Source organism: Grampus griseus (genome assembly GCF_964374135.1).
Source record: "Grampus griseus genome assembly, chromosome: 19".
Lineage (NCBI taxonomy): Eukaryota > Metazoa > Chordata > Mammalia > Artiodactyla > Delphinidae > Grampus > Grampus griseus.
The window spans coordinates 31,930,643-31,946,734 of NC_139013.1; the positions used below are offsets into that span (position 1 = coordinate 31,930,643).

At 42.4% G+C, this 16,092-nt stretch overlaps 1 protein-coding gene across 2 annotated transcripts in view; it reads right to left on the reverse strand.

The window, feature by feature from the left end:
- Positions 1-13,361, reverse strand: part of CSNK2A2 (casein kinase 2 alpha 2) — a gene marked incomplete at its 5' end in the record, with an annotated part of 38,340 nt that extends 24,979 nt beyond the window's left edge. For both annotated transcript variants that reach the window (XM_082677384.1, XM_082677383.1), the window contains 4 exons: positions 974-1,024; positions 3,620-3,721; positions 12,323-12,434; positions 13,258-13,361. In XM_082677384.1, coding sequence (XP_082533510.1) covers positions 974-1,024; positions 3,620-3,721; positions 12,323-12,434; positions 13,258-13,361 — 369 coding nt within the window. The remainder of the gene's footprint in view (positions 1-973; positions 1,025-3,619; positions 3,722-12,322; positions 12,435-13,257) is intronic.
- Between the last annotated feature and the right edge of the window lie 2,731 nt (positions 13,362-16,092).

Here is a 16,092-nt window from a genome sequence, read left to right on the forward strand (position 1 = left end):
ACCAATCCCCTATGGATACCAAGGGATGACTGCACTGAATATAAAACTTGCTTATTGTTTTATAAGTCATAAGTCCACTTTTGCTTATTTTCACTAATTATTTTAGAGTGATTACCAAAGAAAAAGTAAATGTGAGGATAAGATTCTTTTACTTTCACCCCAAAGCATCACTCCCCATAGCATCAACTTTCAACTGCTGATTTGGTTTTGTCCTAACTTCCGTCAAAACAAAACCACAAGCCTTTCAAACACTGACAGAGAATTATATTCACCTAAAAGTTCTGTAAATGCCCCTAAAAATCAACACCACTATTTGTTTTTATATTGGTTTTCATATTATGCTCTACCATGTCCAGTATGCCTGGCTCCTTATCAGAAGGTTGCAGTGTTTGAACAAAAATAAATTCACAAAAAGACAGCTTAAAACCACGCTTTTGGAACACTTTAAAGTCTAAATTAACACACCTTATAAACATAAGAAATGTAAATAACCCAAAATAGGGCTTTTCTAAAGCACCGTGACTCTGTCATCTGCTTTGTACAGTGTGCATGAATATACATGCCATCTGACAGCTTGAATCCAAGGTACTATACTGACTTGTTTTCCATTCAAGTCCTGTATCCATTTATCACTTCCTAGCAGTAATATAAGATTTGTATGAAAATTAAAGTTAGCACCTACCTAAAACTATGTTGTCTACAACAGGAGCGTTATAAATGAGGCATTAACTTAGACCCAGCCCAGCAGCCCTCCCCAGAGTACGCAAGGCAAAGAGTGATGAGTAATTCCACCTGTGCAAGAACCTAACCACTTTCTGCATTCTGTAGTAATGCTTTAAGGAATCCAATGTTATTTCCTGCTCTCACCAATGACCTTTCCCGGCCCCCTTGTGTTCTAGAGTATCAAGAGTGCTTATCGCCACCTCCCCACTCCCCATTAACCCCATGTCAGAAAGAAAAAGTATATACGCACCTTAAAATCTGTATTATTGATATATTCAAATACCAAAGCTGGTGTCTTTGACTGCAAGAGAGAATATTAATGCTTTGTAAGTTTCAAACAATAAATGTAATTTGCTTCTGTTGTACTGGCCCACCCCCAAATCCCACTTAGATGAAAGAGATTCACTCATCAGGGAGAGCCTATTAAGAAAGAATCCTCTTGAAATTTTAAGTTTGGAATTTGCTTCAAAACAACTGGGGATGGTGGTTGTTGGGAAGTGGGTGGAGTATAGATGGAAAAAAGTTGGCCACAAGTTGCTTAATGTGAGCTGAAGCTGGGTGATGTGTGCAGGGAGGTTCATTATACTATTCATTTTATTTTGTAAATGGTTGCAAAAGTTCATAATAAAGCTTTTGTTTTTGTTTTTTAAGAAGAGTTGTATTCTCTGACCAACCTGTCAGTGGGCCTGGCACATTATGTGAAGATTTATACTCTGCAGTGTTCCAGGTTGCCAACTACAAAAGGAGTGTTACGTTTTCATCTTGGGTTAATGAGCCAGATGCATTTTACAGAATTATCATAGGTCTTGGGAATTTATTACTGGTCTTTTTAGGATCCAGAAAAGTCTATAATTATCAGTAAGGTAGAATGTGAAATTATTGCCTTGGCTAGGGACAATTAGAGAATGTCTCACTTTACAAAGATGTGTTTCCCCCACAAATCATATAAAATCAAGTATTTTTGAGTACTATAATCTTTAATGCAATGAGTACAAAATGTTCAATATTTCCTTGTGTAAATACAGATGTTCAAAAGTCACATCTACCTAAGTAAGGTAAAATAATGCTAACTGGCAGTAACAAGCTTTCAAAATTGAGAGAAAAGCAGGGGCTTAAAGGGTTATAGGAAGAAATAAAATCATCTTGGAAATCTTTACAGCTGTGAAGTTTTGCTCAAGGAAGCAAGTAAAAGTTACCTAGGAAATAGGCCACAGTGCATGCATGCAAGTCTTTGAGCAAGCAGCAGACCTGGTGCAAGGATTCCTCACTGGCCCAACGTTGAAAGTTTCAACAAGACCACCAGATCTCTCTATAGGCTGGGAGCAAGCCTGTCCCCCTACAAGTTAGGGGATGAGGGTTCCCTATTGGTTTTCGTTCACCTTGATTTACTTGCGTTACATATCATGTAAAACACATACATGCTCTTTGAGTAACGAATTACAAAAATAGTAAGACAGGAATCATTAAGGTCTGTTAACTTAAAAAAAAAAAAAGCAAAATGAAGATGCTCTAAGTATAAAACTACACACTGGCCCACACTGCAGGCCATTTTCAAGGATTATGTAGTCCAGAGTTAGTCAATGTAAAATCAATCTGAGCTGATAAGGTTGGGAAACATTTTTAATGCCTCAGATAGAATCCAGCATACAACCATCCTTCTCAATCTTTTCAGGGTCCAAAAGGAAAAACTTTTTTTTTTCCAATTCAATGATACTGTGTAATCTTGGCAAATTACTTAATCTCTGCAGACTTCAGTTTTCTTATCTATACAATGTGACAACGTGGACAATAATGTTACCCACCCCACTGAACTGTTGTGGGGATTAAAAGACATGATACCATTAAACACAGAACAGTGCCTGGCACACAGTAAGCATTCAATGCATGTCAGCTACATTTTTATGTGGATGTCTTCAGCAGACAGAAGCAAAGACCTACTTCTTAAAAAGCTATCATGGGAGAACAGGGAAATATTCGAGGTAGAACAGGTAAAGAACAGAAATTGAATGGGAAGCTTGGCTAATCATAAACACTTAAGGTTACGTTACTCCCGAGGGAGAGAGAAAACAAAATTAAACAGCACATCTAAAATGGCTAAAAATTAAGCATTTTAACAAAAATATTTAAATTGCATCTGCGTATACAATGTGAGCCCCGATGGTGGATGCAGAATTAAAGACCAGTATGAGAAATAGCAAGATAGTGACCTCAAGGGGTCTGTGGGGCTGTTCAGCTCTCTATGGCAAGTGTCCACATGGAGACACTTCTTATTTCCTTCTATAAACCCAGATTTTCAAATGTCAGGCTTACTTAAGTGAGGTAAAATAATGTTAATTGGCAGTAACAAGCTTTCAAAGTTGGGAGAAATGCAGGGCCATAAGGAAATATTCAGCAAACGTTTGTGGGCCAAATCAAAATAATGAGGTAATAAACCTGGGACAGGGATTTTTTTCTACATAAACTTTTAGGTTCCATAAAAGTGGTGGTGGCGGGCTTCCCTGGTGGCGCAGTGGTTGGGAGTCCGCCTGCCGATGCAGGGGACGCGGGTTCGTGCCCCGGTCCGGGAAGATCCCACATGCCGCGGAGCAGCTGGGCCCGTGAGCCATGGCCGCTGAGCCTGCGCGTCCGGAGCCTGTGCTCCGCAACGGGAGAGGCCACAACAGTGAGAGGCCCGCGTACGGCAAAAAAAAAAAAAAAAAAAAAAAAGTGGTGGTGGCTATTTTATCATTGGGCCACCATGACTTTTTCTGGTTTTCAAAATCAGTTAGTAGTAAAGACAAACACAATCATTCCCACTATATTATAATGATGTTTCCCATTATTTTCAGGTTTTGTGACTTGACATACACAAACACACACACACACACACTCTCTCCCGCAATCACCAGGCACCTACCACAGGGTCCTTCACGGTGTCAATCAGCTTAATGATATTTGTTCCACCACGAAGGTTCTCCAGAATCTTAACCTCTCGTTTTATCTTCTTTTTCTTCACTGGCTTAAATACACAAGAGTAATCAGAAGTAAGACTCCTTTTGAAGTTAATAAATAAAACTTTAAAACAATGTTTATATCAAATGGATATTGTACTATCTTGCACGCTGTGTTATGCTAAAGGGCATGTTTAAATTAGAAGAAAAAAAAGAAAAGAAAGATAAAATGGGCCTTCTCATAAGAATCAAATAATTCATGGACTCATACAGCTTATGTGTCAAATCTTTAAGTAGTTACATTTGGGGCACATAAAATTTTGAATACCCATGTCATACTTTAAAAATAAAATGCTTACTAGATAACTAACTGCCAAATGGAAACTGTTATAGCTCTGAACAGCTGTCTATCATGCACTCACAAATGGAAAAACTGAAACAAAATGGTGAGACACCTGCTCTTCCAACGGGTTGCATGTAATTTTGTCTTCTAGGAGCGAAGACCAGTTCACTGACATCAAGTTACAAACTTGTTTCCCAGCTGCTGGCTCCCATGTCCTGTCTCCACTCCCATTTCCTTAATATCTAGAATCTGAAATCAGTTCAGAGCTAGTAAAACTTCCCAAGATATCCCATTCCTAAAGAAAGAGATGATGGGTCAGCAAAGGAGAAAACTGACCTCTGACACAGCAGTGACTGAAAACTCCCACTACCTACAAACCTTTCAATCTGCTGGATAGAAAAATCAAAAACCTTAAGCAGAAATACTAGCATTATGTATGTTATTTCTTGTCTTAAATGGGCTAAAGAGTTTGAAGAAGAATAAAAGTAGTTATGGAAAAATAAGCATTATCATAATCAATCATGCTTTTTATAAAGTACTTAAACAGTGACTGGCATATAGGAAGCAGTCAATAAATGTTAGCTTTATTATTTTCAAAATTTTAGTTAGTAATAAATCATATTTCATCCTCACAAAATTCCTATGCAGTAGACTCAGGCAAGTTGAGCTATTTGCCCAAGGTCGCACAGCTAATTCTAAAAAGTGGGGGCAGGATTCTAATCTAGACAATCTGACTGTAGGCCTCACTATTAACCACTGCACTTTCATTTCCCAAGTGTGGCTATGGCAGAAACATAACTGAGGAAAAGGAGTATTTCACCACTGAGACACCGTTATAAAAGCACAGGCAAAGAGAGTGCAATGGATTAGCCATGAAACAAGACTGAAAAAGCCTGTGTGTATGTGGTGCTGATGGGATGGGGGAGATGTAATATACACACATGCCAGAGAAACCTCTTGTTGGTCACCAAGCTACAGCTTGAACACACAACAAAACAGAGGGATTATGAAATACAGAACACCTGTATCACCTGTAAGAGGGTGCTCAATTGAGAGACTGGAATCTGGCTGCAACCTTCCAAGCCAGCTGCCACAATCATGTCCACTCCACTTTGTCAGGATTTTCAGTAGAATGGATCTGGCTACTGTGGTTCTTCCCCACGTCCACTTAGGAATTTTACTCCTTACTTCCCTTTTTCATAATTACAGAGCTCAATACTTTGGGAAAATGAAGCACTTGAATATGAAGTACAACTTGGTCAGAAAACAGCCAGAGAAGGATATACTACGAAATAAGTAGCCTATAAGCTTCAAAAATGTCAATGTCATGAAACACACAGACTGAACAACTATTCCAGTTTAAAAAGATATGACAACTGAATATAACACATGGTCTGGGATTTTCCTTTGCTATAAAGAACATTGTAAGGACAACTGGCAAATGAGAATGAGAGCTGTAGATGAACAGCACTGCATCAATGTTAATTTCTGATTTTTGATCATGGCATTGTGGGTTATGTAAGCAATTGTTCTTGTTTTTAGGAAATAGAGGAAATTAGGGATGACTGCAATTTCCTCTCAGGCACTTAAGACATGTAAAAGAAATATAATTATTTATATGCACACACATACACATCTATGTGTGTGTGTATATATGTATATATATATACACACACATGTGAGTATATATATGAAAGAGTGAGAGAGAAGGATAAAACAAATGTCAGTATTTGAGAAATCTGGGTGAGAGATACAGCAATTTTTGCAATTTTTCTGTAAGTCTGAAATTTTGTTAGTAAGTTAAAAGAAAAATAAAAGCTGGCTATCATATCTAAAAATTTAGCCGATACCAGTATATTCAATGTAAGAAAATTCTAGAGTCAATAGTGTAGAATTCTAGAGTCACTATTGGAAAGCAGTTACACATCTGTGGGAGTGGCAACAGAGGGAGAAAAACACAACGGCCAGAAGAAGCCTGTGTTCACCAAAATCCCTCTTCCCCTCTAACAGGGAATTAGTACAGGGGTAACCCATTAAATAAGTTGCTCTTAGGACAATGCCCCATATAAAGCCTTGCTTTGTTCTCCCATTATGCAGCAACAGATCAGGCAGGCACCCAGTTCCTAGACAACCCAGTTAAGATGAACATATTTTTCATTATGTCTAAAGGTAACCTATAGAGCATGTGAAGCATATTTTGTTACCCAATTGTCACCTGTCCAATAACTTCCCAAACTAGAGACTGGGGACAGCAGGACAATTCTAAAGTGGCACAATGGAGTCACACTGCAGCTGGAGTTCTCACATACTGACAAAAGACCAAGAGACTGTAAGAAAAAGGAGAGTGATGTACAGCTCAGGACACTCCCCTCCAAAGCAGGGGCACCAGGTCTCTACAGGACCCAGGCTATGGGTAACTCCCTTTAGCCTCAAGCTCACTCCTCTGAACCTAAGAGATGCTCCAGAAGCTGAAAAACCAATGAGCTCCTAGGGAGTGAAAGCAAAGATTTAAATTCTATAAAAAGAATTGAAGAGAAAAAGTTAGGATTTATAAGGGAGGATCATTGCATCCGAAGGAAAACAGACCATGAATTTTTATAGAAATAAGGATGCTCTGACCCTCTAGCCCACTGGCTGCATTCATTCACCATCACTAAAGTGGAGAATACATTTCCATCACAATCTCATCATTTCACATTTCATCCTGCATGCTAGAAAAAGCCTCTGTCTCACCTAAGGTTCATTTATTCCAATTCAGAGAATATCTGGTTCTAACTGAATCAGTTTAGCTGTTTAACAAAACAAAAAAATTTAAACTCAAAGTCTAGTAGATAAAATGGCAAAAAAGCTAAAAAAGAAATTAAAGTATTAAATCGAGTTTCAATAATAAATTAATTTTGGCACACACCTAGAGAGAATATTTAAAGGGGAAAAACTCATTTAAAATGTTCTGTGGGGCTTCCCTGGTGGCGCAGTGGTTGAGAGTCCGCCTGCCGATGCAGGGGACAGGGGTTTGTGCCCCAGTCCAGGAAGATCCCACATGCCCCGGAGCGGCTGGGCCCGTGGGCCATGGCCACTGAGCCTGCGCGTCCGGAGCCTGTGCTCTGCAACGGGAGAGGCCACAAAAGTGAGAGGCCCGCGTACCACCAAAAAAAAAAAAAAAAAAAGTTCTGTGCACGGGCTCTGAAAACAAAGAAAAACAGATTTTTTTCAGAAGGTTTCTGCTCACAGGCGAAGACTCCCAGCTATTCAGGAGAACCTTGTTCAATGTAATCCAAGAGTAAGGTCCTTTTTCTCTTTCCCTATTCACCAACATTAAACATTTTAAAACAAAAGACCAATTTAGTACTGGCTGCTTAGAAAGACAAAAGTTGATAAGGCCAGTAATCTGTCCTATTTACTTACAGCAGATTTTTAAGAAGCCAGATCTGAGAATGATTTCAATTACCAGCATTTAATTGTGACTGAATTTGCAAAGTAATGTCTACCAAAGGCATAAGAATTATGACCTCAGTAAATGCCAGCAAATGTTAACAGGCAAAGTCCCATTTTAATTTCTTTCCAAGCATAACTGAACTAATAAATTCAAGGAAGGCAGGAATATAGCTCAGAACTTTCAAATCTGGGATTACTTTTATTCCACTACCAAAGCAACAACTGCCCCACTAAGATTAATTTCATCACCTGCAATAAACAATTACAATGAACAATGGTTGTCAGGAATGTAGGATAGAGGAGAAAGAAAGCTCAGTCTGGATGATGGCTTTTATTTTATTACCCTGGTAGCATCTCTAAAATCCATCATGACTGACCTAAATATAAACATTATCTGAGCAGTGTTTATTTCTTCACAGCAAATTTGCCCCTAATCTTTCAACTCTCATCTTCTCAATTACATTATCAACATCTTGAACTGTTTATTCTAGATTAAAAAAAATTTTTTATGTAAAAATGTGAGGCACATAGCAGGCCTTTTGAATCTCATGGAGAGGATGGTACGGTCCTTTCTACTACTGGTTCTGCTCTCTGAGCAAGTGATCAGGATGAGACTTGGAAGAACTGTATGGGTTAAAAAAGTATAAAAACACTGGTTCTTGTGGTATCAAACAAGAAAAGAAAGTAACATTTCACTTACACATTAAACATGCTGCTGTGGATACACACCAGAGAACCCAAGTCTGGGTCCCTATAGCTCTCTGGGCTTTAACCTATCCCACACTTCAACCAGCAACACTCTGATGTCAAATATTTCCCTTCAGAAGAATAACTCCCAAAATCATTGGAAACAAATTAATTCCATTTGACTTCCAGTGAGTGTCTGGCCATCTTTCCAGTACAGTTCAGAACATCCAGCAAATGTCCTACTTGTTTCCCTCACATCTACCAAGACTCCATGGGAGGGACCGAAGGTCGTGAACCTAGTGCTTCTGCCCCCACCAGCCATGGGACCCTGAGCAAACTGCAGGTTCCCCTGGGTCCGTAAAAAAGAGGCTGGGTTCTAGTAATATCCGTGCTCCCCTATCCTGTGACTCTGTTTCACAGGTTAACCACACTCTCAATGTCTGACCCCACAACCACAATATTAGAAACAGCACTGACTAGTTCACAATTTTTAATATTTTTATTTTTTTTAAGAAAATATTCATTTATTTATTTGGCTGTGCCGGGTCTTAGATGCAGCACGCGGGATCTCTGTTGCTGCATGCAGGATCTAGCTCCCTGACCAGGGATCGAACCCAGACCCCCTGCATTGGGATCGCAGAGTCTTAGCCACTGGACCACCAGGGAAGTCCCCAAATTTTTATTTTTAATACTTTAATAATACTCTTTAACACTTTTTATACCATGAGACGTGTGTAGAAACTAGAAATCACCAAAATATTTAGATAAATTAGTATCAATGTCTTGTTTCAGAACAATGATGTCTTGGCACACTTGCCTAATAAAGTAAATGGAGGGTAAAAAACCTAGCAGCTGATGAAGTAGAAATAAACGAGAAAGCACAGAGCAAACATCATTTTGATATAACCTAAACAGCCACCAGCCCACTATGAACTAACTAAAAAAATCTGTAATCAACAGTCATCTCATCCTTCTTTTAACACTACCTCCTGCAAGTACAAAAATTTAAATATACCTACAAACAAGTAGGCTAAACATGCTGAAAAAATAAACTTGTATTACCATCATTCTTTGTCTGAAGCTTGATAATTAATTTCTGGGGGGCAAAAATGGACAGCCAAGCTCTTTGTATAAAATAAGACTACCAACAGGAAACCTAATATGAGGATTTCCAGTCCTTGCAGCATGGGTCCAAAAGCCTGCACATTTGTTTTTTAAAAACTGGTATTGCTCTTAACTTCTACTTAGAAAATAGCAGCTGAATTTGAAGGATCCCAAGGACTCTAAGAAGAGATGAAATCCATACATAGGTGATACTCACAAAGGGCTAAAAGTTGTCCAAAATGGCCAAATGTTTTTATTTGTCTATGCCTTCCTAAGAGGTACTAAAAAGGAACTGAAAAGTTGACTTTTCAAAATCAACATGAAACCTCAGGCACAAAAGTGGTTTTCTGCCCTGCTATATTAACCCTTAGCATCCACCCCCTCCCCACCTCGGCCTTTTCTCCTCAAAACAATTTCTGTCAAAAACAGATATAACCTCCCTATTGATTGGAAAGTTTTCTTTGAAGATTTCCAACTCAGGATCTCACTTCAGCATAGACAGAAACATTCTGCTCACCAATTTCTAAATTCCTAAAACCTCTTAATAGCCCCAATATCTTTTGATCACAAAAATATTGAGAAATCTACTGATGTAAATTAAATGATATAAAATCCCTCTGTGGTCATTCATCATCCAACCATTGTCATATATTGAAAAGGACTGGATGGAATGTTCGCCAAAAAAGCAGGCAGCCCCTGTCCTCAAGGAATGTACCCTCTGTCTCAGTCACAATGTGCACATCAATATATAATTCCTTCCTGAAGTTGAAATACAGTACGCCTAGATGAAGAGGAAGCTTTTTCTGGATTCCTTCAAATTATGAGCAACTGGCACTCTGTTAAGGAACTAATTTCCTGTGGCCAAGCACCACAACAGTAGGTATTAGTCATAACTTTGACTTATCTGAATAGGGGCACTTTACTGAGTAAAGACCCTATTCTTTTTAAAAAACAATACTTTCAATCTACTTTAATTCAGCCTGTCAGAACAAGAAAACCCGACAATACCATTAGTAGTTTCTTACCCCATCCTTCAGACAGAACAAAATCTGGAGAGAAATGTCACAGGGCTTTGAAAAACAGAAAGTGAGTGTAGTTTTCACCAGTGGAAACAAGGTGGTTCAGGCTGCACTCTGAGAAGAACTTGTGTGGAAAAGATACAAGAAACAACACTTCATTAGCCAGAGCATCAAGGGGGCCTCCCAAGTCTTATTCGAGAACACTGGTACTTACTCTGTGCTCAACGTTAAGATCTTATAGCCCAGTGCTAAAATGAGCAGTAAGAGACAGGAAGAATGGGAAACAGGAGTTCTGGCTAAGGGTTATTTCAACATAGTGATGTTAGATATGTTTCTTTGTGCCTACATTTCTTGTTGGTTAAAAATAACCTTCAGCTTCCATATTGGGTTCCCTAAACATATCCTCCGAATCTTTAGAGCAGGGGAAAAGCTGTCCAGCAACTGAGGCTATGAAGCTCTCTACAAGGATGACTAAAGGGCAACGTGATGCTTCCCTAAATGAACGTACTGTTATTTACATGTACACCTGAATGCTGTTCCTTCTCAAAAAAGACACTACAGGAAGTTGCACACTTACTCTAAAAATGCTACCATCACACAAATGTTTAGACATTTTTCTGGAATTGCTTTAGAGTCAGCAGTTCATTCTTCTGAATGTACAGCAATGGAATGTGGATATTCCTAATTTCAACTTATGCCTTGCTTAAAATTTCCTAAAGAGATTTTAAGCAGCTTATATTAAAAACATTTATGCTAATGTATAAAGAAAAAAATTGTATGCCTTTGCCAGGTGATTTCTCTGAAGAGAACATTTCTTTCAATATTTATGTTTGTGAAGAAAAACAAACAAAAAAGATCACATGACTCTGTAGGTACAATTCATACTTAGGGAAGAGGAGAGTCAAAAACTACACGTCTTCAATATCAGTTCCTCACTTCTTACCCCAGTGTTTCTGACAGCACAAATAATTTGCTTATTTCTCTCAACTGCAATCCTGCCTCTTCATCACTAGGCCAGGATGGTACTGCGTAATAGAGATGATCACTTTTCGGAAAGGTGATTTTCAGACAGTCTAAGCCTGACCCCTCTTTCTAAATAGGGACACAGCTGCCCTAACTCTACTTAAGATACAAAAACAGCTTTTCAATCCCACATTCTTATTCACAAAGCCTCTTCAAAATGGCCACAATGTAACTCTTGTATATGTAAAAGTGTTTATATTAACTAACTCTGGTCATCTCAAGATTTCACTAAATGACATGCACACATATTAAATAATCTAGCAATGATGAATACCCTTCATAGATTCTAAGAATTACTTTTTAGTACACCCTATAAAACATTATCAAAGCTACACAATCAGTCACCTGGAAGATAATTTAGCCAATCTTCATGCTCATTAAGATCATGCCTTCATTCAAGAGATGACAAAGGTGTATGTTTAACAAACTTAGGCTGCTAAACCAGATTCAGGCTGTTTTGTTCCCATTATTATTTGTGATTACAAGTGTATCCCCCACTGCTCCCAACTTCACTTTTACTAGCTGATAAGCAACAATGAAGCTTCCTGACACTATTGGCTCACTATATCCACCCCACCTGAAACTTTTATCACCAAAGGAGAAAAAACAATGATTATCCACTGAGGTGTTTCCCTCCGCTCAGGCTTCAAGCTCATCTTCAAAGAAGCTACTCTAATTGTTTCCAACTTCCTCTCTGGAATAAGAAGCTCAGTACTCAGGGAGCTCTTGGAGTGACAGGATCTGCACGAAAAGGCTCTTCTTGCTCCCGAATACCTATTTATTTTGTAACAAATGGAGCCCCTTTGGAATTTTCACTTTGGGACCCCATAATTACATTTCAGAACAAGAACGTTCCTGAACTATCATGATTTGAAACAGGTCTGCATATTTTCTTGAAAGTTCACAGGAAAACGGGGTGGGAGGAGTAGCAGAGAGACATCAGGCAGAAGATATGTAAAATGAGAGCTTGTACTACTCATTCTAGTATGTGGCTGGAGTAGTTTATATCCTCCTGACCTGTGAAAAAGAAGTTTTAACACCACTCATAAGACACTCACCTTGAGAATTTTGACAACCACTCTCTCATTGTTGGTGATGTTAATGGCCTCAAATACTTCACTATACTTTCCCCGACCAAGTTTTCGAACCAGCTGATAATCGTCTTGATTACTGTGAAAGGCAAGAAAGAGCGACACATAAATGCCAGGACTTGGGATTAACTGAGCCTATGCCCACTACACACCCCCATCCAGCCACTTCCATTAATCAAGCACTTGGTACTGTCTATATACATCATGCCACGACTCATTACCTAAATGAAAGCCACAACATAAACTTGGCTCCCTTCACTGGACGCAGCTCCTAACCTAACTGGTCCCTCATTAACTTGGGGGAGATGAGGTAGGAAGGCAAGGGTCTGAGCCAATCTAGAGAGGTGAGCAAAGCATCACCATCCTGGAGGCTCAGAAGTGCCCCTCTGCCCACAGCACCTGCCTTATACTTCACACGCCGAAGGTAGACAGCCCCTCCTTTGAGAGCCTGGACGTCTTTAAAAAATTTCCTCCCACCCAGCCTCATTTCAAAAAACTAAAAAGGCAGAGAATTTTAATAGCTCAAGAGTACAGCTGCTGACTTCCCACCCCAATAGAAACCCCAAAGCGTGAGAAGGGCCGCTCCCTCACTTCCACCAGGCTCTGGTCCCTGGACCCCTACACTTGTCAGTAAGAAAGCATTCTCTGGGGTGAGCGGGAGAGAGGGGTGCGCACGGCGGAGAGGAAGGAACGAGAAGGGAGGAGAAGGAGACGAGAACATAGTGTGTGTGTGTGTGTGGGGGGGGTGTCTGCCGCCCACCCCAGACCCGAGGAAGCACGGGCCCAGCGGGGAGACAGATCGCTGGGGGTCAGATCGCGGGGAACGAGTGCGGTCTGCGTCGGGGGGCGGCCGGGCGGGGGTGGGGGTGAGAGGGCCCGGCGGGGGACGGCGGCGGCTTTACCCCCAGCTCGGGACGTGAGCCTCGTAGTCCCAGTACTCGCGGCTTCTCAGGCTGTTCACCTCGGCGTAGACCCGGGCCCTGCTGCCCGCGGCCGGGCCGGGCATGGCGGGCGGGACCGGGGGGCGCCGCGGGGCGCCTAAGGCGGCGGCGGCGGCGCGGCGGGGGTCGCGGGGCGGCAGGCGGAGGAGGCGGCGGGCCGCGGACCGCCGGAGGAGGAGGAGGAGCGCGGCTGCGGGCGGCCGCGCCAGGCCGGGCCCGCGGGGGCGGGCGGGCTGGGGGCGCTGGGGGCGCCGGCCGAGCCGGCCCGGCCCTGGAGCGACCGGCGGGGCGGCGGGGCGGAAGGCTCTCGCGTTCCGCGGCGGCCTCCGCTTGGCTCGCGGCCCCGCGGCGGCGGCGGCGGCGGCGGCGGCGATGGCTGCACCAGCAGCGGCAGCCGCCGGCCGGGGAAAGGGTAGCGGCGGCGGCGGTGGCGAAGAAGGAGAAGGAGGAGGAGGAGGAGGAGGACACCCGGAAAAGGGGCCGCGCTCACTAGGAGCGGCCGCCGCCCGGCCCGGGGCCTCCCGGGCTCACAGCGCCCCCTGCTGCGCGGGGGGACCCGCCCGGCGGCCCGGCCCCACCCCCGGCCCCGCCCTTCAAGGCTACCTTCCAAGTCTCCCCATCCTCGGTCTGGCCTAACGCCCTCATCACGGAGTCTTGTCCACCCACAGGTTACTGCTCTAGAGGCTTACCCCTCGTATACCCTTTTAGGAGTCTCCTAGAGACCCCTACCCGAAGCTCTCTACTCTCTCGTCATCCAGAGTTTACCCATCCCAACCTCCCAAACGGACCCTGTTGTGACCTTTTTGTCACACAAAGTTCCCATCAAGTCCCTCCCTAATGACTTGATCTTATCTCTCAGGACCTCTCCAACTCGAGAGTTCCCCATCCCTCCCAGAGACACCCCATCTTCCCCCAATGGACCCTGCCGTGTCACCCAGAGACTCTTGAACCTCAAGACTTCCCCTTCTCTCCTCATCCTGAGCCTTCCTCACGAAACCCTTCTTTTATGCTTTCCCCCAAATTTCCTTCCAGAACCTTCCCTAAGAGCCCTCTGTATGTTCACTTCTGTCACTTGGTTAAGTTGGAGTCAGCCGGGTTTCTCACTGTAAAGTTCCTATTTTTCCCTTTGTAATTAATAAGCAATTTGTGGGGAGATACTTTAGGACCATGTAAGTACCCTGGTTTTGTTTGGGACCACAGAGAGCAGGAGAAGAATTGTGAGAGTCCTGCCGGCAGGGACAGGCTAGGGGCATGGACTGAGGGTGGGGTAGCCAACCAAACTTTGGCCTATTTTACCATGTTGTCTTCTAGCCCTGAACACTCTTTTTTTTTTTTTTTTTCAGTATGCAGGCCTCTCACTGTTGGGGCCTCTCTCGTTGCGGAGCACAGGCTCCGGACGCGCAGGCCCAGCGGCCATGGCTCATGGGCCCAGCCGCTCTGCGGCATGTGGGATCTTCCCGGACCGGGGCACGAACCCGTATCCCCTGCATCGGCAGGCAGCCTCTCAACCACTGCGTCACCAGGGAAGCCCCACTCTTCTCTCTTTGATCTTCTGGGCCTTTCTTTTCTCTTGCTTTCCCATCCCACATTTTTTTTTTTTTTTTTGGTCAACAGAACTTCCTCACTCAGCCCAGGTTGCTCTGACTCCAATCCTTTTTCATATTCTGTTTTCCAGGTGAGACCCTGTTTCCTCCCTTTTGATATAGTTAAGGGCACAGACTGTGGAGTCAGATCCATCCCAGGTCTGAATCCCAGCCCTGCTACTTACAAGCTGTGTGACCTTGGGTCAATAACTTAATCTCTCTGTGTTGTAGATTTTACAGCATAAAAATAGTAGTGGCACCTACTTCACAGGGCTATGGGGAAAATTAGACAAGGTAAGCCATGTAATACACTTAGAACAGTGTCTAGCAGATACTACATGCTCAATATTATTATCATCAGGCCAGGGCCTTCCTCCTATCACTTTTCTGTCCTTGAGATCACCACATGCCCATCTTTCAGTTCTTTTCTACCCTCCAAGCTTGGCCAGGGCCACCTCCACCCCCTCCACTCCCATCTTCCTATGCCTGACTCCTTTTGTCTCTTCAAGTCTCACCTTTAAGTTCACTTTAAATGTTAGAGTTGATACTGCTCTATCCCAGCACCCATCCACATTCTTCAGAAAACTGCATATTTTCTAATTATTTGTTTCCTAGGTTTTTGTCTGTTTCCTCTACTGTAGAAACAGCGTGAGAACAAAAACTGAGTCTGGTTGCTCACCACTGTCTCACCCAGCATCTGCCACAGCTCAAGGCTTTCAGTGGATACAGTGTTACCCTACAGAGCATGTATTAATTACAAAGGGCAACCTGGAGGTCATCACGCTAATCATGAATCAAACTTAGTAAGGAACTAACTGACCCTCTGATGTGATGCATCAAGAAGGGACACAACATTTGCCCCCAGATTTTAACTTTAATCAGACAAATCCAAACTGGGGAGCATTCTGCAAAACAACTAGCCTGGACTCTTCAAAAAGATGTGTCACAAGAGAAAACAAAACAAAAAACCAAAACTCTGGAGTAGTGCTCTTGATTAAAGAGCCTGAGAGATATAACTAAATGAAGTGTATCATTCTGGATTCGATCCTGAATGAAAAAGGTAGGAAGGAAAGGAAAGAGAGACGGAGGGAGGAAGGGAAGGAGAAAGAATACAGCTAAAAGGACACTACGTATTGGGACTACTGAGGAAATTTGAATATAGGATGTATATTACATAAAAGTATTGTATCAATGTTAAATTTTATGAGTGTGA